Source organism: Syngnathus scovelli, chromosome 21 (assembly GCF_024217435.2).
Source record: "Syngnathus scovelli strain Florida chromosome 21, RoL_Ssco_1.2, whole genome shotgun sequence".
Taxonomy (NCBI): Eukaryota; Metazoa; Chordata; class Actinopteri; order Syngnathiformes; family Syngnathidae; genus Syngnathus; species Syngnathus scovelli.
In genome coordinates, this window is record NC_090867.1 from 3,585,290 (window position 1) to 3,610,886 (window position 25,597).

At 49.6% G+C, this 25,597-nt stretch overlaps 2 protein-coding genes across 4 annotated transcripts; both read right to left on the reverse strand.

Moving 5' to 3' along the window:
- Positions 1–2,262: 2,262 nt before the first annotated feature.
- On the reverse strand, positions 2,263–4,169 carry ppifb (peptidylprolyl isomerase Fb). 2 transcript variants are annotated; one of them, XM_049759259.2, is made up of 6 exons: positions 3,902–4,169; positions 3,745–3,775; positions 3,101–3,237; positions 2,932–3,028; positions 2,696–2,771; positions 2,263–2,625 (listed from the first exon to the last, which is right to left on the reverse strand). In XM_049759259.2, exons 1-6 carry the CDS (start codon positions 4,049–4,051, stop codon positions 2,490–2,492), a joined length of 627 nt encoding a protein of 208 aa, XP_049615216.1. In that variant the 5' UTR covers positions 4,052–4,169; the 3' UTR covers positions 2,263–2,489. The 2 variants fall into 2 exon arrangements, with proteins under 2 accessions (XP_049615216.1, XP_049615217.1); XM_049759260.2 differs by having other exon boundaries at positions 3,101–3,189; positions 3,902–4,166.
- Positions 4,170–5,454: 1,285 nt separating this feature from the next.
- LOC125991367 (zinc finger MIZ domain-containing protein 1) lies at positions 5,455–24,233 on the reverse strand. Of its 2 annotated transcripts, XM_049759223.2 has the most exons (23): positions 24,070–24,233; positions 20,677–20,762; positions 15,948–16,066; positions 15,245–15,358; positions 15,045–15,150; positions 11,820–11,955; positions 11,610–11,724; positions 11,316–11,524; positions 10,977–11,178; positions 10,618–10,905; positions 10,358–10,543; positions 10,201–10,278; positions 9,953–10,121; positions 9,735–9,876; positions 9,430–9,640; positions 9,243–9,348; positions 8,985–9,145; positions 8,842–8,909; positions 8,683–8,751; positions 8,385–8,608; positions 8,147–8,307; positions 7,788–8,066; positions 5,455–7,513 (listed from the first exon to the last, which is right to left on the reverse strand). In XM_049759223.2, exons 3-23 carry the CDS (start codon positions 16,014–16,016, stop codon positions 7,406–7,408), a joined length of 3,201 nt encoding a protein of 1,066 aa, XP_049615180.1. In that variant the 5' UTR covers positions 16,017–16,066; positions 20,677–20,762; positions 24,070–24,233; the 3' UTR covers positions 5,455–7,405. The 2 variants fall into 2 exon arrangements, with proteins under 2 accessions (XP_049615180.1, XP_049615181.1); XM_049759224.2 differs by lacking the exons at positions 15,045–15,150; positions 15,245–15,358; positions 15,948–16,066; positions 20,677–20,762; positions 24,070–24,233 and adding an exon at positions 13,161–13,542.
- Positions 24,234–25,597: the final 1,364 nt, after the last annotated feature.

A 25,597-nucleotide genomic window follows, 5' to 3' on the forward strand; every position in this document is an offset into this window, starting at 1 on the left:
GAGGGTTTTTGTTTTGTTTGTCTGACGCGCAACACCTAAACTGATACGCAGAGACGAAGAAGAGCCGGTACCTTGTAGGATGACGAGAAGCGCGATGTGGCGCCGGTTGATACTCATCCCGCGGCTGACCGTGGCGTACTGAATCCAGCCGCTTTGATTCCCAGCATCTTCTGCACCTGTGGCAAATCGAAAGCACCACTATGACATTGGGGTCACGACCTAACAAGGAGCGCCCTGTGGCTGCTGACATCAAAGGCGACTCAGCTCTCATTTGAAGGCGCACAAAACCGTGTGGTGACGGTACAGCCACCTTTTGGCCAAGAAATGAGATTGCATTTCGACATAGAAATTAGTCAGTTCTATGCAGCTTTTAATTTTTGTTAACATAATTCCACAAGTAGCAGTCCGCAATACTATCACCTGCATAGTATGAATAGCCTGAGGAGCCAGACAGTTGCAGGCATAGCAAACCCCTAACTAGCAAGGTTGAGGGAGAAGGGGGTGGGGGGTTGTGAATCTTTCACCTTCACAGTTGCGATGAGTGTTTTGCTGGAGGAGTGTTTCTTTACTACTAGAGTGTTCTCGCCTTGGAAAGCTCAGCCTTCAGTGGAAAGGTTGTCTCTCAAACCGATGATTCACAACTTTTATTAAACCTTGTCCTTGTGTGAAAACACCGTAAGTGCTGCAATAAAAGACCAACAGGAAACAACGGTTTGGTTAGCTTATCATATTTACTTATTTAAACCATATAATATTAACGAAAGGCCCTAAATAGTAGTAAATAGTAGGAAACGCAATTTCGATCTCTTTGTATGTCTTGACATGTGAAGAAATTGACAATAAAGCAGACTTTGAATACATTCTATAATGTGGTATATGGTTTTTGCTGCTTCGCTGGTCTTCAAAAAACACTCGGTGATCGGTGGCTGTTTCCCGACGAATGAGCACTTCAGGGACCACGGCTGATTGGGAAAAGATTTTATTCAACCAATGTCAGAGTGAAGTCTTTCCAAAAAGTTGAGTGGCCCAAGGCATGGATGTAAAAAAGACCTCCCCCCCCCCCCCCCCCCCCCCCCCCCCCCCCCAAAAAGGGGGAGCGAGCGAGCGAGCGAGAGCGAGCAAACCCGCGCTAGAGCGAGCCCTGGAACCCACGAACGACCCCCGCTGGAACGCCCCCATCTTGTCAGGCCCGTAGCTTTTATACCGGAAAAGAAGCTGTTGTCACGGCTTGGGGTAACAGCTGTAGTTTTCAATCTACTAGTTTACTTGAGTCCTAAAAAGGAGATCTTGACCAGCGCTGTTGGTGATGGACGACAACAGCCACTTTACCTTATTATAGGATTGCACACATTGCTGAAACTGAATTCTCCCTGGTCACGGACAACTGGCCCTTCTATCTTCTACTAAGTACTTATACATTACTGAAACTAAAGCTTCTCTGTACAGCAAATATAGTTTGATAGTCTTACTACTACTAGTGGATCATCTAGTGCAACATACAGATACGCATAAAGTTCAAAATTCACTTCAATAACTTTGGCAAGCTTTACCCGGTGTACAATAAACACATGGTCATAAAACATTTTAAGATTGTCCTCTGTGCATATAATGAATAAAAAAAATAATAGATTCATATTCAATACTGAACAATACGCAACACCGTTACTATTTACCACGGTACGTTGGCACACTCTAGTGGCTTAAAACCAAACTGTTTTACTAAGTAAGGAATCACAAACCGTGAAACAGAACGGATTAACCGAGCAAATGTCAAATACGAAAGGACTTCCCTTAACAGATTTTTTTCTTGTGTCCGTGTGTGTTTTTTTATTCAAGAGGACATGTCGCAGCTGCAGAACGTCAGTTAAACTAATTTACGCCAGTTCCTACCAATTTACGATACTTTGCCTTTTCTAGAACTTTCAAAATAAAAGCGTCAGATCTTTTACGATAGTACATTGTATTATAGTAGTAGCATTACAGTACAATAAAACATGAACAAAATGTTGAAATCCAAAACGTAAAGAAATAATAACCCCGCTCTAAAAAATTACCATTATATTAAAGTTTTTTTTTTTTTTTTAAATGACCATGTAAGGGGATATAACCTCTGACCCATACCAAGCGAACCTACTGCCACTGCTGCTTACGTCTTTCAGAGGATCTGGTTTACTGGAACTGGTCCTAAATTTCATCAAGATAAGTACACTTGAGGGAAACGTTTGAGACCTGTCCCCCCCTCCTAAAAACACGACATACTACTTGTGTCACTGTAACAAAACAGGAAGATAAAAGTTTTATTGTTTGTCCCCTGTCCTTGAAGATTTTTCTTTCTCTTTTTTTTTGTCACACACAAGCACCAATTCACACCATCATATGCAAGAATTGTCAGCATACAAGTCAGGCAAGTGCACTATCAGCGACTCCCCCCCTTTCCTTGAAGGTAATGGCTCAGGTTCACATTTAATGGCAAGCCTGTGCCGCAGCATCTACTTGAGCTGGCCACAGTCTGTGATGGTGATCTTCTTCGCAGTGCGCCCCGAGGACGAGCCCAAGGCCTCCACCTTCCTGACCACGTCAAGTCCCTTGCTGACGCTGCCAAAGACCACGTGGCGACCGTCCAGCCTGCAGCGGGGCCCAAACTCAACGTCACACGGTGTTCCGTCCCGCGCCTCTCATATCACTGGTCACCTACCAATCTGTCTTGCTGGTGCAGATGAAGAACTGCGATCCGTTGGTGTTGGGTCCTGCATTGGCCATTGACAAGATGCCTGTGGGAGGAGAGCAACACTTTTCAGAGTAAAAAATGATCAGCCTGATCATAATGAATGTACTGTGCAGCTTTGGTTTGGACATCCTGATTGCTAATCATAATATGACAATAGATTGTCAGGTGCCTTTCAAATTAGCTAATATGCAACCAGTGCCTACCAGGACCAGTGTGCTTCAGCTTGAAGTTTTCATCGGGAAACTTCCATCCGTAAATGGACTTGCCACCTGTTCCATTGTGGTTTGTAAAATCACCACCCTTAAAAACAAAAAATATATACATATATTTTTTGGGGGCCAAAAACAAGATACTGCAGGTGCGTGCATTTACCTGGCACATGAACTGAGGGATGACCCGATGAAAGGTGGAGCCCTTGTAGCCAAAACCGTGCTCCCCCGTGCACAGAGCTCGAAAGTTTTCTGTTGAGAAGAAATGTATTTCTCCATATGCACACACAAGCCCGCACGCTTAAAAAAAAGAGAAAAAAAATGATGCAAGACTGTTGCGCAAGGCCACAGTTCATCAATCCTCCCTTCACAAGAATCAACATACGTGAAAATTGTCCTTCCCCATTACAGTAGAACAGATGACTCTACAAACATATACTCCTATTATCTCCAAATATGAACTTATAAATTAGCATTTTATTGAATGCCACCACACAAGAAGCATTAGGATCAGACTGGAAGGAAAATAAAGTTGAGTACAAAAATAAAATTGTAGTATCACAAGGAAAAATGTGACACGAGTTTGAATTTTACAGAGGGCATGAGAATAAAGTTAGAATATTATATGTGAGATTTTATTTTCTCGAGCACACGGAGTTATTTTATATTATCATCAATAATAAAACATGCAAGATATTCATTTTGTAATATTCATGAATGGTTAAGCTTTGTCCGCAGAAATGTTGCTGTTGACCAGCGTTGGTAGCACTAGCTAGGTGCTAACTAAAATGTTAACAATTTCCTTACCTGCAGTTTTTGGCACCACTTCAGCGTTGAGCTTATCAAACCGAACAGACACACAAGAATGTGAAAACAGCACACGTTTATGTCAGTTGCGACAAAACAATAAACATGTCTTCAAAGTCAAATCAATGTCAGCCATTGTTTTGTAAACATTTCTCACCTCGAACGTTACCCTGCCGAGAGGCTCGTTATCGGCCGAAATGTCAAAGTAGACAGTCGGGTTGCTGACAGCCGCCTGGCCGCTGCTGTACAGTCTCGCGGAGGCCAACGCCAGCGAGCACAGTTTCATACGGTTCGATAGTAGAATCATTTTAGCTTAGAAGAGAAAATGAACTTTTTAAATTTGCCTCACAAGAGTCATGATCTGTACGCTGTCACTCTGCATGCCAAAATCACGCCGTTGTTCCTTACGTAAGCGGAAGTAGAAAGCCGACCATAGACACTGTTAGGAACACTAGATTTTTTGAGGCGAGGTCGGCGGCGGCGTCACAGGTCGGCCATTTTAGGAAAGGGACCTACTCAGGTGCACATAAACGCTGCATTCTTGACGGATTTACAAGCGCATTCGTTTATTACAAACAGCATCTCTGACGTTTAGCTGAAAATCAATGCAGTTTGAAAATCGTCTGTGATGCGTAATCGACAATTATTTTAAAGTCTGTTGACTGTAATCTTATGATCCGACAGCGTTGCCCCAAGATGGCCGTCCTGTGACGTCACATATAAAAATAAAATAAAAAAATATAATATAAGACCGGGTATGATATGAATGCATATTTATTAGATAAATATGAGGGTGTCACATGGTCTAACTACATACAGCAGCTCTGCAAGACTTTAAAAAAAATCTGTCAGTATGAAATGATTGTACATAATACAAACACAGACCGTGGCTTGTCCATGATATAAAAAATTTGGCTTTACTTACAATCTTCTGGACAAATTTTGCTTTTCCTTTTTTTTCGTTAGTATAGAAGAGACAGAGAAGAACATTTCATTTAACACGATGAGTTCCAAAAATGGGGGTAAGGGCTCAAACTAACAATTTTCCACTTCCAGTGGAATGGTTGAAAAATCTTTTATTATTCGGAGCAAACAATGCACATTCCCAGGGAACATGAATACATTTCTGTTCACGTCTCTATTTTTATTCACATATATACAGATAACCTCGTTTTGTCCTGTAAATTTCCAGACATATATATATGTATATACATATCTATCTATCTATCTATCTATCTATCTATCTATCTATCTATCTATCTATCTATCTATCTATCTATCTATCTATCTATCTATCTATCTATCTATCTATCTATCTATCTATCTATATACACATATATATATATATATATATATATATATATATATATATATATATATATATATATATATATATATATATATATATATATATATATATATACACACACATATATATATATATATATATATATATATATATATATATATATATATATATATATATATATATATATATATATATATATATATATTATATTATATATTATATATATATAATGTGTGTGTGTGTCCTTTAATGTGATTGTGCAAGTACAGATTGAGGATACACAAAAGTGGCTCACCTGTATGCAAGAAATAAATCAACATGAATTCATCCCATGTTTCATACGAAAATAAAATGATGTGGCAGTGTATAGTAATTTTTTGTCAGTGTGCTGAACTGCAAAGTGATTTAAATGACATTTTAATAAAAAGCGTAGGGAGGATCCAGCAAGAGACAACTGCTTCCTAGCCTAACAGAAGAATGAAAGAGTAAAAAAATAAATTATTGAAAAAGAGCAAGGGATGAAATTTTCCATCATAAAAATACTTTTTCTATCATGTCAAACAATACAGAGGATTTATTTAAAATATGCTCTTTAAAAATATCACTGTACTGACAACAATGATATTCACTCACATTCATTGAAAGTCAGCAAGCACAAAAAAAATAATAAAAACAAGTGTGTAAGTACAAAATAAATTATCAAAATAAGGGAATGTGGAATTTTTATGGCAACAAAAAGTAGTAGTAGTAATAATAATAATAATAATAATAATAATAATAATAATAATAGACTAGAGTGAGATATTGACTTTCTGGAATTACGGATAAAAAGGCAAAAATACATTTAAAAAAACAGGTGACCCTGTGGGCCAACAAAAAAACACAAGCTACAATGACAGACGTTGGGTTTCAAGCCTTACAGAAAAATCTTTTTTAAAAAACACAAAATAAATTATAACAGAAGGGGGGACAAGGAGATGACATGTATATGGCCACAACCCCACAACATGTTTTATGACAAATATAATAGAATCTTTAGTGTGTGTGTTTAAGGACAATGTTTTAAAATATTTCTTTCATATATATGCCTGGCACATGTTTAGTGTATTAACAACAAATGTAATCACACTGAATACCAGCAAATAAAAAAATTGAAACAGTTCAGTATCTTTGACAGGCTTCTGTGCTTGCTTAAAAAAAACAAAAAAAACAAAATATAGAATCATGTTGCTGTATGATGAAACAAACAGGAAATTATTTTGGAGTGGCCAAGTGTGTCTCATGTGAGGAGGATGAGGACGACAGACAACTCGTATTTTTTATCACTGACATGATAGCAAAATATTGACAATGATATTAACGGCAGCCACAATAGCACTTGTTAGAAAATAATACATTTGCATACTTCTGCTTCAAACGGACGCTGGCAGTCAATCAAGGAAAGGTTTGCCAAGGCTCGGATCAAACGCACGCACGCATGCACGCATCGCGATCGTGCGCACTTCACTTTGTTTTCGCCCTTTTGCGGTTTGCCAAAACGTGTTTGCTTGGATGAGGCAGAAAAAAATAATAAAATAAAATAAAAAAATAAACTGTAAATGATTTCAGCAATGCGCCTTCCCGTGTTAGTGTTTAAATCAATCCAACAAATGCGATTGATTAGCTTGGCACACTTTGCACATTGTGTAAAAGGCTGCCAGCAGAAAGAAGAAGAAGAGGGCGTGGCCATTTCATCTGTCATAGGTCGAGAAAGTCGCCTTAAATGAATCCTCAGATGATTTTTGATCTTTGTCTGAGGTGGCAGTAAATAGCTTCGAAAGTGATTTTCCACACGAGCTTGCAACGTGATCCGATAAAAGACGAGGGCCGCTCCAGAGCGGAACGTGCTCAGATCCGGGCAGCGGATGAGCCCATTTCTAAAGCATGAGCGGACAAAAGTGATCCACGAGGCGACGACACGAGGCAACTCAGAGAGTGCGAAGAACTGCAGCCTCATTCACTCGTGTGTGTCAACAATTTGGGGGGGGAAACACTTTCCTTTGTATTGATGGCCATCTGAAATTAATTCCAGAAGCATCCAAAATTGTGGCTGGGGTGACGCGCTTCAAAGACATTCCGGAAAGTATTGACATGGCTTCAATTGGACACTGAATGTTGAAGCAAAAGTGATGCGGTGCTTTCAGGCCGCCCGTCCAAAGCAAACCATCCGGTCCGGCTGCGCACTTCAAGTCGGCTTCTTGTTTCTCAAGCAAAACTATACATGAGGAAGAAGAGAGGGGGAGTGCATCTTTGTTGTGTTCATCAAGTACAAACCTTTTTTTTTTTTTTTTTCCTCCTTGTTTTGGATTTTTGTCAGTTGTTTTCAAAGAGAGACAGGAGGTCATCGTTGCTATTGCTGGGGAGGCCGGGCGGGTCCAAGTAGGACAAAAGCTCATCCGGGTTGGCCAGCTCTGGAAGAAGCTGCGGTAGGAGTAAGAAGATGGGAGAAAGACTAAATGAACAATGGTGCTTGCAAAAGTGTGCACATCTTCTTAAAACCGAGGAAGCTTGGGTGTTCAGGTGGAAAGTTTAAATGGAAGCCAAAACAAACCAACTTGAAGTTCTTCTGATTACCATCAAAGGTTTAGCCACGCCCACCCCAAGGATGACAAACATCCGTCTGACCTGTCCATCTTTCCATCCATCTGGACATGCATCACAATTAAGACGGCTTGCGTGTGCCGGCGCTACTCACGTCTAAAGAAGGTTCGGGCATGTCCGAGCCGGCCTGGCCGTCCAAACTGCTGGAACTGTTGAAGGTCAGGTTGCCATGAGGGTGGCTGTTTGCACCGGGCTGCTGCTGCTGCTGAGGAGGAAGAGGGGCCGGCGGGGGTTGCCGCGAGGGTGGAGGGGGTCCGCCATGGTGGAGTTGTTGCTGTTGCTGCTGCCCCGACTGGCCACTTGAATGCGGCGACCCGTGTATGCTCTGCTGCAAGGTGCCGTGCGGCGGCTCGTTGACTGAAGGGTGAGGTATCTGCAAAAGAGACACACACCTCAGACACGCTTTTGGAAATGGTCATCAAGGGCAATGGTGGAATTCCAAAACCAACTCACCGAGTCAGGCACGCTGTGGGAAAGAGGCTTGTCGACGGCGTTCATCAGGCTGCCGGACACGTCGGGCTGGTGCGACAGTTGAGGCCCGTGCATGAAGTCGTTGACGGACGTGGCGCCCGGTGCTCCGTGCGGAAACTCAAAGTTGCCGTGGTAACTGTTGCCTAGGGGAGCGCCGGGCCACACGTCAGCCGGCTTTGGAACGGCTCCCGCTTTCTTTGCAGGCAGGCAAACGGCCTACCTTGAGTGGCATATTCGCCGTTGCCGGCGGCTTGCTGCGAGGGCCCTGGTCCCAACTGAGCGATCATGTCGGTCACGTTGGGCATTATCATCTGGCTGGGGCTCATTGTCTTGAAGCGCTTGGCCAGGGGAGCGTCCGGGTCCTCCTTGATGTGGATCTCAGACTTGATGGCCACGGGCCGCCAGCTACACGTCGGGTTGATCGTCACCTCCTCCAATTCGGAGCTGAAGACGCATTCGAAAGGAAAAAACTTTATCGACCAAAAAAAACCTAGTAAGGCTAAGGATGTTGTCTTTACTTTTGAATGGCGTTCAAGATGCCCCACATATACTGGTCCACCTCCAGCCCTTCTAACAACGCCGTTTTACTGGGAAGAAAGAGAGAGAGAGAACAAAAAACCCTTCAATGAATCAACCATAATGGACCACTTTGACCTCTTTTCGGCGACCAAACGTACTTGCACACAGGACACCGCCACGTGCCTCGCTCGCAGTTCAGTTGGAGATACGATTCCAAGTCGAAACACTGCAAAACATTCCCATCGTAATTATTCTTTTCTTTTTTTCTTTTTTCTCCATGCTGGCGGGTCACTGGCCGCACCTGAACATGCTTGCAGTCGTGGCCTCTGGCCGGCAGCTGGATTCGCCGGAAGGTGATGGGACACTTGAGCGACACCTTGATGGCCGTCTGCTCCACACCGTCCTCGCCATTGAGCCCGGCGTTGCCGGAGGACGAGGCTACGCTGCTGAAGTTCCTCTTGACTTGACAGCAAGGACAATGAGCAAACAAAACACACATCAAAGTCAAGTCAAAGCGGCCTCTACTCTTCAGCTGGACTTCAGCTGTCGGCGGTTATACCTTTGGTGATGCAGTGTTCGGCCGGCAAGAGCCTCTTCTTCAGCAGACCCTGCAGGACGGAGCGGACCGACGGCCTGTGGACCAGCTGTAGCACAAACAAGTGCGACTGCGGGAGCAAACGCAAACGTTGAGCAAAAGAAGCCTGCGTGGGACACACCGGTACCGGCGCGTGCGTCTTTGCACTTACACAGCAGCAGGCCGTGACGGTAATCTGGATGGTGTTCCTGCCCGGTTGGCAGACATGCTTCAGGTGCAAGGGCTTGTGGGAGGTTTTGTTGTCTCCGCGCTCGATGGTGAGCGGTGTGGCGTTGACGCTGACCTGCACCGAGGCCGGCCAGTTGGTGTTCATCTGCCGGTCCTCGTGGTGGTAGCATTTGAACTGCAGCTCCAGGTCCGACCTGGAACCGGGAGAGGATCTTTGGATTCATTCTCTAGGCCTCAGCCAAAATGCCGGGACGGCGGTTCGCGGGTCCAGGTCTCCCAAAGTCTTACCTCCACATGAGCGTCTGGTGCACCGAGGGCCGTAAGTGGAAGACGTGATTGCTGACTGCCAGGTTGTGCTCAAGCCTGAAGGGCTCCAGAACCACCCCGTCGCGCACCGGGAAGGTAAGGCGCAGCTCCTCGTTGTGGTTGGCTATTCAAGAGGCGGAACAGTCAGACTGGTCGGCCGGTCGCAACACCGAGGCCAAGTTTCTCTCTCGGTTACTCACCGGGCGGAGGAGGAAGAGCACTAATATTTGGTTTGATGTCAGGAGGAAAGGGTGGCTTCACATCCTGACTGGGTGATAAATACGGAGGGATGTTGCTTCCCGGGGTCATCGGAGGGGTGGGGTTGCCCGGCACTGGGGAGTGGGGGTAGTTGCCCATCGGTCTGGGTGGCTGTAGGGAAACAAGAGGGAATACGGCATTTGAAAGCAAAGCGCAAAAGCTAGCATTGCTAGTGTCATTGTGGACTCACCCCGTTCATATTAGCCTGGCCGTACTGAAAACCGCTGCCAGAGAAGTTGGTGCTTTGGCCGTTGAAAGACGGCTCTTGCTGTTGTGTAAAAAAACAAATTTTAAAAATTAGAATATTTTCCCAGCAGTCAGTATTTTGCATTTGTAGTGTAGCGCACCTTATAATACTGGCCGCCCATGGGACCAGTGGGCGGCGGATATTGGGAGTGGAGTGGCTGTCCCGCCACCCGCTGGCCGGGGTAGTTGCCGGGTGGCAGTGGCCTGGAACCGGCGGCTGTCGGGTACTGGCCTTGCTGGCCCGGGAACTGGTTGTTTGCTCCATACTGCTGGCTCCCGTAGTTTGGCTGTGATTTAGAGAGCCGTTCAAGCAAATCAGCAAAAAAAAAAAAAAAAAAAAACCTTTCAGCAAACCTCTTACCTCGCTGGGATAGGGCCTCTTCATGCCCAGCACTGGCATGCCTTGTGCTTGGGCTTGTGCTCGGGCTCCGCCGTACCCTTGCTGGGGCATTCGTTGGCCGTGGCCTCCGAAGGGCCCCATACCTTGGCCCCGCGACTGGTTCATCCCCATCGGCGGGCCGCTCATGTTGGATGCGTTCATGCCCGAGGCCATGTTCCCGGGGAGGGAGGCGGGTCCACGAGGTCCCGCCTGGCTCATGAACTGGCTAGTGTAGGCCTGGTTTGGTGCCATCTGGAAGGAGGAACTCATCTGGAAGACAAAATAGGGCTCCATCAGCACCCGAGAGGCCTGGAATGTTTGGTTACCGTGTTTGGGCTTACCGGTCCGTACTGATTCATGTCCTTGTTCTGAGTTTCCTGCAGGGCGGCGACGGTGGCCGTGGCGGTGGCAGTTGCCGTGGCGGCAGCGGCGGCAACGGCAGCAGCAGCGGCCGCCGCTGCGGGCTGGCTGAAGTCTGACGGCGGACGCGAGTGTGGAGGCATGCCCATGCCTCCGGGTCCGGAATTGGGGCCGCCGGCATAGCTTCAAAACACAAACGCCACATATTGGCTGCACTGGAACCTTGACTCTTACTCTTTGGCACTTCCATTCATTTTAAAGGCAAAAGATTATTCAAGCGGTTTGGGTTCACGTTAGCTCGGGGACAATTTTGAACTTACTTGCCAGCAAACCCGCCCCCGCCAGGGTAGCCGGGCCGTCCGTACATGCCCTGCTGCAGATAGGCCTGGTTGGCGTTGCCTTTGCCGGGGAACTGCTGCTGAGCACCGCCGAAGTGAGAGGCGTTCATCCCGGGATTTGGCGCAGTCATCCCCGACGCCATCGGGTTGCCGCCTGGGTTCATGGGATTGTTGCTGTTGCTACCCAACACCTGGAGAGGACACGGTAGGCAGACGGGCTTCAAGGTCAGGTTGACGGCCGCTCACCGCCTCACGGACCGGGAAGCCAATGGTCACCTGGCTCTGCGAGGTATTAGTGACGCCCCACACGGTGGTCACCACCGACAGTGAACCCGGAGGCTGATTGGCATTCTGTTGCCAGGGAACCGAGTCGTAGGGTGAAGACCCGTCACTGTGGGGAAAAGCAAACGCACCAGACCCTTCTTGTGAGCCTTTCACTAGCGACGGGCGCAGGTGAAATGTGGCGACGGTTCTGAGGAGACTGACCCGTGCGAGAAAGCAGGCTTCATGGAGCTCATGGGGGGCTGCATGGGCACTTTTCCAGAGGGCTCGTTCTGCCGGCTCTTTTGGTGACGCAGCAGGAGGAGGCGGCCCAGCTCTTCGCACCACGACGACAGAAGAGCTGCAAGAGAACGCAAGGAAGCACAAGAAACCCGTTGATCATTTGGTCTCGACGGGAGGGCCGGGTGAAAATGCCGAGTCGTCCGTGTATGCTAGCGAGGAGTAGCGCCTTCCCACATTGGAGGTGAACCGCGAGCCGCACTCGCCGGCCTCGGGTCCGTGCGATTTATGTAAGCAAGTACGGAAAGGCGAGCGAGCCACACAAATTTGTCGACCAACAAAGTTTTGATAACACCCAAGACGGACTCACTGAGAATACGAACGCAGGATGGGCGCAGCTCCGCACAGCAGCCGCCCATTGGGGAGATCGTTCCCGTTGCTGCCAAACGGTCCCGAATCTCCAAAAGCAAAAGTTGCTGGCGTATCTGTGAGGGCTACAGCGAGAAAGTGCCGAGAGTCTGGCCGGGAACGCTGCCTCAAGTAGGTCAATGCGACTCACAGAAGATAACGGAGGCCATTTTGACCCCCTCGCGCAAGTGGGCCAAACGGGCCTGTTGGTTGTCGCGGCGGCCGGAAAACCAAAGCCAAGACGCTTGGCTGCCTTTTCCACCGTGTTGTTTTCATTCTTTTGCCTTTTCGTTTGTCACAAGTTGTCCAGAGTGTCCGAGCAAGCAATCAGTAATTGACTTCGGGACAAATTCAAACTGGACAATGTTGTCCTACAAAGCAATCCAAGTTTTCATCTTGCACGTTGCTTGCAGGACAAACAGGAAGCCGCCAAAGCACAGATGATGCACAAAAGGAGAAGGCATCAGCTGAGACCGAGGCGCGAGTCGACTTTTAAAAGCTCGCAGTACAGCGAGGACGTCAAGAGCTGCCGGTCTCGCCCGCCGACAGCGCCCTTCCCAAACATTCTGGCTCCAAACCCCCGCTGCCTTGCGCCCAGGGGCTCTGCCTCCTCGCTCTCTCCCGCCGTGTCCGGCGACTGCCTGCACAATGCGCATCAATTATTCATGGCCGGCCGGCCAGCTTGTGGATAAGAAGAACAGGGTGAAAAACAGAAGCAGCGACGCCGGTCACAATGGAGCCGATGGCTCCCGTGCACGCCAAATAGCCCCGAGAGAGCCTGACGACGGCGAGGACTAGCACACTTGCGGGAGGAGCCATGTTTGTAGTCCGAGGAGAGGAGGTGACAAATGATTGAAGGCTCCGAGACGAGGAAGGCCGAGGCGAGAGAGAAAGGCAAGCGAAGGCTCATTTCCTCACCTCCGTATTGATGCGCCTTCCTTTTTTCCGCTTAGCGATCCATTGTATGCTTTGCCCAGACAGACAATCACATCCAGTCTCGCTGGCCGGCGAGTTCGCACACACACACACACACACACACACACACACACACACACACACACACACACACACACACACTCGCTCGCTCACTGCTGCGTCCGTCGGTCCGCCGGCAGCACAGAGCCTCCTTGCCAGCAGGCAGGCAGGCAGGCAGGCAGGCAGGCAGGCAGGCAGGCAGGCAGGCAGGCAGGCAGGCAGGCAGGCAGGCAGGCAGGCAGGCAGGCAGGCAGGCAGGCAGGCAGGCAGGCAGGCAGGCAAGCGGAGGAGGGGAGGCGAGGCGAGGGGAGGGGAACAAGGAGAAAAGGAAGGGAAGAAAATGCGGGCAGCTCACATTTCAAACTTGCAAAGAGAGGGGGTGGGGCCAAATGTGCTAGACTGTCTGTGCCTTGGCCTTGCTCCAGTTACATGCAAAAAAAAAATGATAGTGACTGTTCTGTGAGGACAATTTCGTCCATCACAATAGTAATTAAAGGGCAATGCAGGAGGAGGAAGAGGAGCCGGCTTAGTGGTGCTGTGGCTTCCTGTTGGGAAAGGGAGGGGCCAATTAGAGCTCATCAGGCTTGGATAAATAATGACACAAGCAACATTGACACAGCAGGCACCTGTGTGGAAGTTTTTTGGGTTTCTTTGGATGAGATGTGCCTCTGACAATCGCACCACGTTTTTGTGGTTGCGCCTGAAAATAGTTCTAATAATAACGGCAAGATAATTGCGCAACTAATTGGTCGGATTCACGGTTGGATGCACGGCTTCGGTTATGTTGCTCCACTGATGCCAACGCAGGTGACCACCGTCCAAGGTTACTCCTTTTTATCTTAAAAAAAAAAAAAAAAGACAAACGAGACTCGGTCCGACTGATTACCTCGCTGAATAGCTTGCTTAAGCACCCCCCTGCCCCTACTTTCACAAGGCAGGAATTCCAAGAGCCTGTTGAGGCGCAAACAATCAGGAGCGTACCATTCCCCCAAAGCGGTGATGAAGGCTTTTGCTTTGGGGGAGACAAACTGTACGACGACGCTCGGGCGTTCACCCTGGCCCCCAATCATTTGATGCCCTCCGCACAATCATGCATTAATACAAGCGGCTAATCTGGCTCACAAAGAGGTCACCGCTGGAGCCCATCCCCCACCTTCTCCTCCCCCCGGAGCGCATCCATTCAAGCCGTCGGTTGTCCGACTCACTGAATGACACGGCGGGATTTTCTGCCCTTGTCAAGAGCGGCTTCAGTCAACGTTAAAAAGCAAATCAGCTCAAGTACGACACACACAGATCCAGAAAAATCAACTTTTGGCCAAGATTCTCATTTAGTTGTGCACAGGACAGCCTCAACGGGCTTCGCCATCGTCAAGCGTGGTGCCGGCCAGCGTTGATGTTTTTCAGCCTTGGTTGCTGAGTGATTGCGACAACCTGACAAAAAATGCAACAGGACACGAAATCGTCCTTTTTTGAATGGTCACTTCATCGATTTGAATTGCTGATGCGCCTCCGTCAAAAAAGGCAACACAACTAAGGCCAAGTCTGGTCACATTCCACAACAGGAGCCCCACCTCCTTCAAGTTTTCTGGGAGGAAATAAAAAGTTTGGACACCCGCGACTCTCGTTACTGGGCAACAGCACCGCTTGGTGTCTGGGGGACGGGTGAAGGGCCATCTCCCTGGCTGCCACAGAAGCGTTTTAACTACCTCCTTCACGAGGGAGGGGGAGCACGCTTTTGGAACGCGGGTGGGCTCGATTTTGGAAACCACGCTGAAAGCGGAAGGCGAAACCTCTGCCGCCACAACAAAATGGTGCCTGCCTTCTTACCTGCCGACTTGGGCGTGAACTTGTCCCGGTTGGCAGCGCAGACGGCCAGCAGTCGGTAGCCCAGGTCCAAGTCGAAGCCTTGCTGTGCCGCCACGCGGCTCACCACCTGAACCGGCCGAGACAACGTCACGCAAAGCTGGAACTCCTTCTTCAGGGACAAAATGGCGGCAAACTGGAAAGCGTCTGGCGTGTGGCCTTACCGTTAGACAGCCCATCAAGCTCTGCTCAAAGGGCCGCTGGAATGCTCGCGGGTCGCCGCACCAGTCCAACAGCTCCGTCGCCGCCGTTTGGAAATTGGACGGATTTTGTAAGTGCTGCACACGTAGGGCCAGAACAAAAGAAGAAAGAGATAAAGACAACAAAAAGTCAACTTTGGACTTTGTCCTCCTATTTCTTCACGTTTAGACCCGAGACATCCGTCACATCAAGATTGCTACAGGCTTTGTCCACATCGACCCCAGATAAGAGGTTGTTTTTCCACACAGCCATCTTCAGTAAATTGTCCATCACTTCAACAGCCTCCAGTCATTGTTTCCAAATGAAATTAGCGTCATTCCTCAGCACGGAGAAATTAGCGGCGCAATGATTTGGGGTTTTGCTTTGGAGCGCGAGATTCAATCAGGCTGACACATTGCAATTTCCTCCACTTTATCATGGCTTTTGCTGCTAATTCATCATTGCAGCAACAAAATCAATTTGTCCGCTGGAGTGAGAGGAGTTAAGGGGGATGGAGGGGGGGCTACTTAGGCTAGCGTGTCACCTTTCCCAGCGTGTGACACACAATGAGCCCTGCCTTGTTTTCCTTCCTGCTGCCTTTTCTGTGCCCCCCCCCCCCCCAAAAAAAAAAAAAAACAACAGACAAAGCATATCTCATTCCCCGGCCGGCCGTGTGTCTCACCTCACCTGTTTGATACACTGCAGCCGGTCATTGGTCTGCTGTATGTGTCTGTCCATGGACGGGATGGAGTTCATGTCGCTCGCCCCTCGGTGGCCCCCCGCTGCTCTACAGGCCGCCCATCAAACTGCAAGACAAAGAGCAGGTCGCATGATTTTGAATTTGCCAGCGGATGCGCTTTGCACGGCCCTGCCCGCTCGGTCATGTTACGCCACAGCCAGCAGGTGTCTCCACGGCCACAGCTTGCTCCTTGCTTCTCTCTGCCCTTGGCTTCACTCCCAGCCTTGCTTCTGGAAGATCACGCTGATCCTCCAGCTCAAACAAGCACCGGCCATCGAATCCTTCCCGACTTGCAAATAAATGCTTGTTCCTCAACCACTTGACAGCGCACGAGGGGCGCTGTGGAGCAAGATGGCGCTAGCGAGCCACACAGCCGCCTGGTCTCCGCTAACGTACTTAAGAGCATCACTCCGGGGGTGCAACACTTCTGCGACGGTGTGTGAAACAAGCCTGTCAACACACACGCGTTGCCGGAAGGTAGCGAGGCGGCTCTCGTGTCGGCACGCGTGGGCCTCGAGGTGACGCGGCCGTCCACCGTCGACAGGCGAGACGCGTGACTAATTGCCGCCACAAAAGCCTCAATGCTGTGTGTTTAAGGGCAGGCCCTGACTGGAAGGAAGACCAAGAGGAGGACAAGGAGGAGGAGGAAGCGTCTCGTCAGCATGGTTTTAATGAGCTTCGATTGCGCAACTTTCCCAATCCGGACGACACTTGCCTCAATTAGGCAAACCCAAGTCATCAAAACACAAATCGCATAGCTTTGAAGGTTTTAGCACAATGCTAACAAACAACGCAAAAGGCCATTAACAGGCAAATGAACTAGCGGGCAGGGGGGGGGGGGGGATCCTCCTCCTGGTCGCGGTGGTCCAGGTGTCTTCTCGGATCAAGACAAGGCTGCATTTGTTGAGAGCAGAAAAAAAAAAGGAGGATAGAAATGTGGATGACTTCCATTGTTGCTTCACAGAATGTGGCCTAATCCTCCAGCAGGCTCCATCCAGAGCTGGCACGGAGGATAATACCCCCCCCCCCCCCCCCCCCCAACCACATGTGCACACTCACACCTCCCCACGCTGCTCTTTAACAGGCCTGGGAGTGGATCTCTTTTATTTAATGTGCTTCGGTGTGCAGCGGCAAAATGTGAGTGAGGGCGGGTTCACCCGCACACACTTTACCGACGGCCCCCCCCTCTCACCACCACCTGCTCACATACGCATCGCCTCCTGAAATTCCTGTGGGAGCCCCACACATCCAGAAGCACATGAGATTGTGCAGCCATCGAGCGCATCTGCAACGTGATTGGAAAAGCAAAGGCAGAGCAGTGGCGGTGGAGGTCGCTGGTACAAAAAACGACAACTTGGCGAGGAAAACAAGAGGGCCACAGGCAATATGTCTTCTCTAACCAAGTTTAACGTTTGATATAGCCCCGCCTTCTCACCGCGATGGAGGAAAACGCACTCGTGCACAATGTCGGATAATGTCATCTCCAGACAGAACCACTTTGCCCCACGATACATGGCGGACACATGGCAGTAGGATCCACTACACGCTAATGCCCGGATCTGACCGGCCAGCAAGCTCCATTAGCATACAAACACCCTTTTGCGTTATCGCGGCAGCGCTGACAATTTCCTGGATAATTTAGCCAAAAGATGCGCCAGCCGATTGCCGGCGAGGCGTCGGACGTACGCCGTCTCTATTTACTCTGCAGTTGACCACTTTTCAGACTGCAATGCTTCCTGGGGGAGGAGAGGGGGCGGGTTAGCCAAAATGGAAAGATCCCCCATTTGGCCGGAGAGGGGAGCAGTATCATGCAATGTGGATCAAAACAAAAAAGAAAGAAAGAAAGGGAGCGCTTGCGTAACGCAGGAGCCTGATGTTAGCCTTGCCCGATTGGACCGCCCCTCCCTCCCTCCCTCCCTCCCTCCATCCCTCCCTCCCTCCGCTTTCCCCAGTCACAGTCACAGGAGACGGATTGTTCTGCTCGGGCCCGCTTGGCAGAGGCCACGGATGGGAAAAGTGCAGCGAACACTTCCTGCCAGGCCCGGCCCGGCTGAGTCAACCTTCGGCCGGGGGCACAATGGCGCGACGTTAGCGGAAAAAGAATAAAAGAAGCAGCCAGCGCTGTCACCGAGCTTGTTCCTGTTTGCCCACCTCCCTCGCTGACTTGTTCTCTTTGACTCTGACTTAGAAGTGGGGGGGGGTCCTTGTCTGAAGAGGCCAGAATGAGCAGGAAGTGTGCAAAGGGGAAGCAGTTCATGCAGACGAACATCTGTGATATTTCTTCATGACCCCCCCCCCAACAGGAGGGAGGAATCTAATCAAGCTCCCTCAGCCGCGTGCTTAAATCCGACGCGAAGGCGCGGCTCCGTCTGTTCGGGAAAGCCAGAGGGCCCCCAAAGAGAAGAGGCTTTATCTTATTCCGCTTGCTCCTGGCTATTTGATTGAAAAAGATCAAATGATGATTGTGATTAGGATTAGCAACAAACACCAGCGCTGGAGAAAAGACGTGGAGTGATTTAGCGCCACTCGATGACCACGCGCAGGCAAGCCGCCCAGTTTGCATGCGACGGCACAAGATATTCCATTTTCTTCTGGCGATTTTTCTCGCCCCTTTCAATTTGTGTTGACTTGTTCTGTAAATTCAAGTTGATTACTTAGACATGTACTTTATACCTTCAACTATTCTAAAGTCAACATGCATTATTATTTAAAAGTCAACTGTTTCCAGTCACGACTTAGTTTTGAGAAAAGGAAGTGAGTTATAAGTGAGAGCCATGCCAAGACGTTGGACAAAATGAGGCCAAGGCGCGACACTCGCCATGACTCAATCGCAGCTCCGGTAGAGCCGAGGAAGCGACGCTTCTTTTTCTTGGGTTGGTGAGGTCATGTTGGTTCTTAATGCAGGGTGGGCTATTTACAGAAACCCCCCTACCCCCCCCATGTTACAAGGCCCCGGAGCGGATCCGCCGCCACAAAGCTCCATGTAGCGTGCAGTCATGCGGACAGATGGACCGACTATTCAGAGCATCCAGCTATGTGTGACATATTTAGGCTCGCCCCTTCCGACACAACCTTGCGACTTGTCGGCGAAAGGGATGTGATGGGCTGAAGCCGAGCGCGATTGGTAGCCGGGAAGCAGAAAACGAGCGGCAGCCGTGACTGGATGAACGCTTGATGAGCGCCATCGATGCCATCATGACAAAAATTCCAGCAATTTTCAGCCGCATTGAGGGCAATTTTTGGGAATCTTTGCTGACACACAAGCACTGCTGTTTAAATTTAAAAATCAAGAGAAGGCGTCGCGCATCCTGAAGCTTCATGTTCAAAAGCATAAGCGCATGCAACGCAAGCTGTGATGAGCTTTTTCTTTTTTTTTTTTTTTATCTGGCTCGTATGACGGTTTTATCATTTTAGCCGGCAAACAAAGGAAGAAGGGGGTGCGTTTGTTTGCGGAGCGTCAGGAAATTCCAGGACAGGCACGATGACTCGGCGAGCCCGTCCGGCCCACATGACCGCAAAGGCACACACAGGCCAGATTGTTTGCGTGTTTGCGCCGAGGCCGCGCGATAACAACGTTTGGACGGGGACAAACGTCAAAGCGACGCTCACGGCCCAAAGCGACTGTGAGTCGCCTCGCGTACAACGTGGAGCCCTTTTGGAGTGCCTTGGCAGCCATTCCGTTTTCTGCTGAAGCTCAACTTTGAAATATTTCACAATGTCACGGGGGGGCAGAAAAACAAAGCCTCTTTATCCACGTCAATGGCACCGTTGTACTAACACTCGTTGAGCACGAAGGAAAGAAAACACAAAGTTGGACATTTGTGAAGAGGAGGGGAGAGGGGAATGAACCCGGCCGGAACCTTCTGGTCCAGTCAACATCATCAGATCAGCTGACGTCATCAGATCTGGGAATCCAACACCGACGATGCCGAGAACCAAGAGCAAGAAGCATGTTGCTCGAATAGCGGCGCCAAAAACATACGGTTTGTGCCGAGGCCGCCCGAGAGTGCCGACTTGTGACAAAAGCAAGTCAACTGCCTCAAGGCAGCGCACGTGAGCGGCTGTCTGGCACAGCCGGCCGACAAAGCTTGTTCTGCACATCCTGCTCTACTTTAAGCTTTGGCACGCTGAGCGACGACGGCAAGGTAGGAATATTTAGGAACCGAGTTGCGAAGGCCGTCGCCCTGTGCCAAAAACGCCGCACGCCGCATGTGTAGGCTGGCAGGCTGCTGCTTTTGTGTGTCCAGCGGAGGTGAACATGTGGGCGAGAGGGGGGCGGGGGTCTCCAAGGCCGGACCCTCCATCCTTCCTGCTGGCTTCCCAGAGGCCTCACGCACTTATCAGTTCCAGATCTCAGCAGAACAGAAAAGTAAAAGAGAGAGCACTGACAGGAAGGGGAGTTTTTTTTTCTTCAAATCTCCTCCCTGCGCGTTTTCCTTTCACACAATGTCTGTCCCTCACATTTCACAGAGGAAAGCAATGATTCATCAAGCGTACACGCAACGCTTCACACGTGAAAGCGAGTGACACTCGCAGAGAAAAAGCTTCCGAGTGAAATATACGAGAAGGATCAACGCTGACGGCCTAACAGCAATATCGTGCACTCCGGGGAACAAACTCAAAATGCATCCAGTGTCCCCCCCCCCCCCCCCCCCCCAAAAAAAAACAACAGCTTACCTGTGGTGCCGTTAATCGTGGAGTCTTGACCTGGGAAAAGCACCCCCCGCCCATCCACACAGCAGCAGCACCCGAGCCTTCTGGTCCTACACAGGCGAAAGAGGCAAAGGTCAATTGTTTGGACAGGAAGCAGAGACAGCGCTTTGATTTCGGCGCTTCTGCACGGATCAATATGCGCTCGTGCTCGGCCAAGGCGCCATCGCTCACTCTCATTTGCGGACCGGCTTAAAAAGACACGCCTCAGCAAAACGGGGGCAACAGCATTTCGCTCTCAGAAGCCATCCCGAACCAGGACCGAACTCTCCAGGAACGCACTTGTTTCCCCTGGATGGTAACCTTGGCAGAGGCTGGGGCAGAATTTTAATAATGTGCAACATGACAAGGTGAGGAAGAAAAAGAGGGCGGAGATGGGGGGGTTCTTTTTTGGATGCAGTCATCTTCAGCCTTGCTCATTATGAATTTGTAGCAAGTTGTGGCCGGCTAACCGAGTCAATTGTGCTCAAATGGTCTGCTGCTCAGGAAATGCTGACTGGATTCGGTAGCAAACAGCCCGCCGACCTAACTAGCAAATAATCGGCCGGCTGAAGATGCACCGGTTGATTAACTGAAATCTAACGGCGCTATTGGTTGAGATGTTTTGGTAGCGGCGGCTCGGTTGAAGATGTCCGTGAAGCGAAAAAGCCTCATCTTTCCGCAAACATAAAAGTGAGTAGGGCGGAATAAGGAGACTATGGATCAGAACCGTGTCTGGCTGCCCCGCCTCCATCACTAAAGAGCCATAAACTAGCACAAGTGGCGACTCACAAGGCTCACGCTATGACAGAACACCCCCTTCCATCCCCTCTGCCCCTGAGGCACAGATTAGGTTTCACATTCCAACCTCATAAATAACACACACACGGACATTGAGGAGGAATGAGACACCTCCACTTTGGTTTGGGATGGTTCTGAGCCGGCCGCAATTTTGTCAGCGAGCACCTTTGTGGGCTGAATCCCGCCTCGAGACGCGCCCTCGTCATCCTTCTCCACCTGGCATGCGCGCGACAAATGATCGGTGCTCCAACGGTCGGAAAAGACTCTGCTGAGTTTTCCAACAAGTCTAAATAGAGCAAACATGCGTTTGCCGCTATTGTGTCGGGACTCAGAGGTCACTTGCGTTTTGACAAGAGGCCAGCGGCGCGGCACGCTCGTGTGTTTGCTCTGGATCCCTCTCCATAGAGTGGCGTCATCGCCGCTCTATTATAGCGGCGGATAGATTAGATTAAGGGAGATTATGCGGCCAAAGGGGCTCCCTCAAAAAGAGCAAAAATAACACACTCAGGGTTTAGCGCGGGAGTCAACAGCGGGATTAAGGCAAAGAGAGCCACGTTGAAACCCGAGGCTCACGTGCACAAGTGTCTGCTTTCAAGTCAAAAGCAACAAATGTGCCCGCCGTTGGCAGATGGAAGGGCCCATCTAGCAATCGGGCCGCTGCACTCCCCAAAAATGAAGTTTGCGGGTCAGAATCTGCACCACGGTGCGGTTTTCCTTTACAAAACAAATCAGATGGCTTTTCAATACATTTGAATGGGGAAAATTTATTTGCCATGCCAGTACAATTAGCTCATTAGAATGTGTAAGTCAAGGTCCCGCTCGACTTGAGGTAACTTATAAAACCTTCAAAATGAGGCGTCTTGGTTTTTATTTTTGTCAAAATACGATAGCCGGGACTCGTTTACCGTACAGAAAACACGGTGATCGGCAACAAGGCAAAATATACAGCACGGCGGTGGCACGCTCCGACGCGATTAAACGGTTGTGTTGTCTGGCCGCATTCCCGGCCGGCACCTCACCCGCTGTGGATCCTTCTCCCTTGAGCCGTGTTTTCAAAATAGAAGCTTCATATTAACAGTCAACAGTCAAGATGACAGCGTGCCTCCGTTGTGTTAAAAAAAATAAAAAATAAACTTGACCGGATGGCGAGGGGGTACCAATCAGCACACACTACGCCAGACACCAAAGACGTCGTCCCGTACAACCTAGTTATGCTTTCAAGTCACAAACGCAAAAAAAACCTGTCAGCCATCATCCCGCTTCTTGCTCAATTTCTCCGCTTTTTAGTCAGAAAGCGGCATTTTGGGTGATAGCAACGTGTTCTACTGCTGCTTACAAAAGAAGGGCAAAAGCTAGCAAGAAAGGAGAGTGTCTATTCTTTCTTGGGCTTGTCAGAGAACACATGACAACGTAGCTGCAGAAAGATGAGCTCAAACTGCAGGGAAGTGCCGATGCTCCAACAGCGGCGGGGCAGGAAGCGAAGGAGTTCATAAATAGTGGTGGCCAGACGCACGTGCTGCTTCGCACATCCGCGCGCGCCTCAATGTGCCTTTTGTGCGGCGGCCGGCTGGCTTGTGTTTCCACACACTTGACTTGAATGGAAGGAAGGAGGTCAGGGCCGCTGGGCTCGGCCCCTGTCGATCGTTCGCGCAAACCTGCTGCTGCTGGGGCTCCGTCAATGCTCATTTATGATGGTAATGAGCCGGGTGGAACTTTGACTGTTGCCAGTCAAGGGGGCCTGGTGCACAAATCAGAAACCATGCAAGGGGGCAAGGGGCGGGCGACCTGAAACAAATGTAAACAAGACGAGAGGAAGGACACTGCCTGCAGCGGCGACAGCAGCAGCTTTCTGGATGCTGCACCATCACACTGCAAGCTGCAAATGTGTGTCATTGTCTGGAAGTCCTCCACTTCTGCCAGCCCAGCAGTGGATGCTTCTGTGCACAAAACGACACTGGGCGCGCTGATCCTTCGTCAGACACCATGAAGTTGTCATCAAGCATCGAGACGGCAGTGCAATGCACGCCCTCGTGTGCCACCGAACTCTGCACTGTACGCGTGCTTGCATGCATGCGCTGCCAAATTGGGGAGGAAGGCTTCCATTTCAGGAAGACTCGCGTCGTGGACTGCAGTCCCCACTGTTGAGCCTTTTCCAGTCACCCCGCAGCGTGCACGCATCAGCTCAATAACCCGCAGCAAGCAGACAAAAGCTCTGTGCTTTTGAAAAGGGAGCCAGAAAGCAGAGCAGAGCATTTCCAAGCAACGTGGAGTTGTTTTGCACAGCGCGCCGTGTAAACAAATCACGCCGGATGCACGCAAGCTTTCCCCGGTCGAGCCTCCTCCAAGCCGAAGCTCGGAGCGCCAACCGCGGGGAAGCCGAGCAAATGCCCCCTTCGCCCGGTTGCCGGTGCGAGCGGAGCCTCTACGGTTCCGATTACTCCTTTTGTTGATGATCGGAAACAATCTGCTGAGCCCGAGTGCCAAGTGAGGAGGACAAAACAAGACAAAAGCTGCCCGAGACGAGCGAGCAATGCAGCCGTATCCGCACCTCGGCTGCGGCGAGGGGCGGCGGAGACTCACCGGCGGGGGAAGCGGAGAAAGTCCTGGCTAATTGTCGCCTCTTGTTTGCAAATAGTGTCCCCGCCAACGGCTCCACACAAGCGGCCAGTAAAGTGGAGACACTCCGGCGGAGCGCACTAAGTTCAAGTGTCAAATTACAACGGCTATTCTATTACTGGGACTGGAGCGCCGCGGCTGAGCGGAAAATGCGGCCCGGATTTTGCTGCTCCGTGCCTTTTGGTCAGCTGCTTTGAGATACGAGTCAAACACGAAACGTATCTTAAATCATTCTTTCCTATTTAAACTCACGACAATTACACAAATGCATTTGAGTATTTCACAAATTCTTTCATGTTCAGGTGCACTTTTATTGTGTAATAAACTATAAAATCACGTCTGTGATTAATCCAAACAATGGCACAATTACAGAGAACACTTATCTAAAAACACACACCATAATAAGCTCCCTCCCTTCCCTGCTTCCACAAGAGGGGGGGACGGTCCAGCCTGCATCCATCTTGCATCCAGCCTCCATATTTTGCGGGTGGCCGCTGTCTGATGGAAAGCTCTGAATAACAAAGACATGTTTGAGAGCAGCAGACCGCAAGGCATCGGCGGCAGAGGCAGCCATGACTGTGCCAAGCCCAAGCAGCAGTAGCATCACAGCTACAGAGGTGCCAAAAGTAGCTGCATTGGGAAGTGACCCACCTCGGGTTCACAAAAAAGGGATTGTCTACCACCTGGGCTCATGTCACCCACAAATATGGATTGTAATCCAAACACCCAAAACCAATTTCTTGGCGTAAACGAATAAACCAAGAAGTTAGGGCAAATTAAGTTTATTTTGGGGATCCAATTAACCCAATTGGTTCTTTTGTGATGTCATTGATTCATGGACTTTTGTCACGCGTAAAAACAATTAGATAAAAATCTTTGGTCAATCAACCCCCCCCCCCCCCCCCAACAAACAGAATGACCCGCTATGGCCCCTTTCGAGCAAATCAAAAGTTACAAACCAGCTTGTGTTGCTGTCATTGACTTTAAATTGGGAACGGAAAGAGAAGTGGGCGTTGGGGGTGTGGGGGGGCTGACTAGACTTGTGTGTTTGAGTCCCCCCCCCCCCCAGCCCGTGTGTCTACCCCAGCTGTTAGGGGGAGGGTGCGGGCCGGAACAATAGACGCCATTTGTCCTGCTAAAAGGTGACAGGAAGCATCGATTTCACTCAGCGTGTACTGCTGCTTCTTCCTGGAAAGCAGCTTTGCTTACCTTTTAGCCTCCCAAAGTCCACGCTTAGCAATTATCATACAAAATATAGTATATGTTAAAGATCGCTATGTATTAATGTTAGCAGCGGCGCCAAATTCCGTACCTCAAGCCATATTAGTCATTCTTTGCAGAGGATAAAGAATACTTGAGGATTGCGACATTGTCTGTCTACATGTGCTGATGCATGAGAGATTTATTGTTCTGCTGGACTGAATTGGATTGCATGAGGCCCGCGCGGCTGCCCACAGTGGCGGTTCCACTTAATAAAAGCCCGCCGGCATGG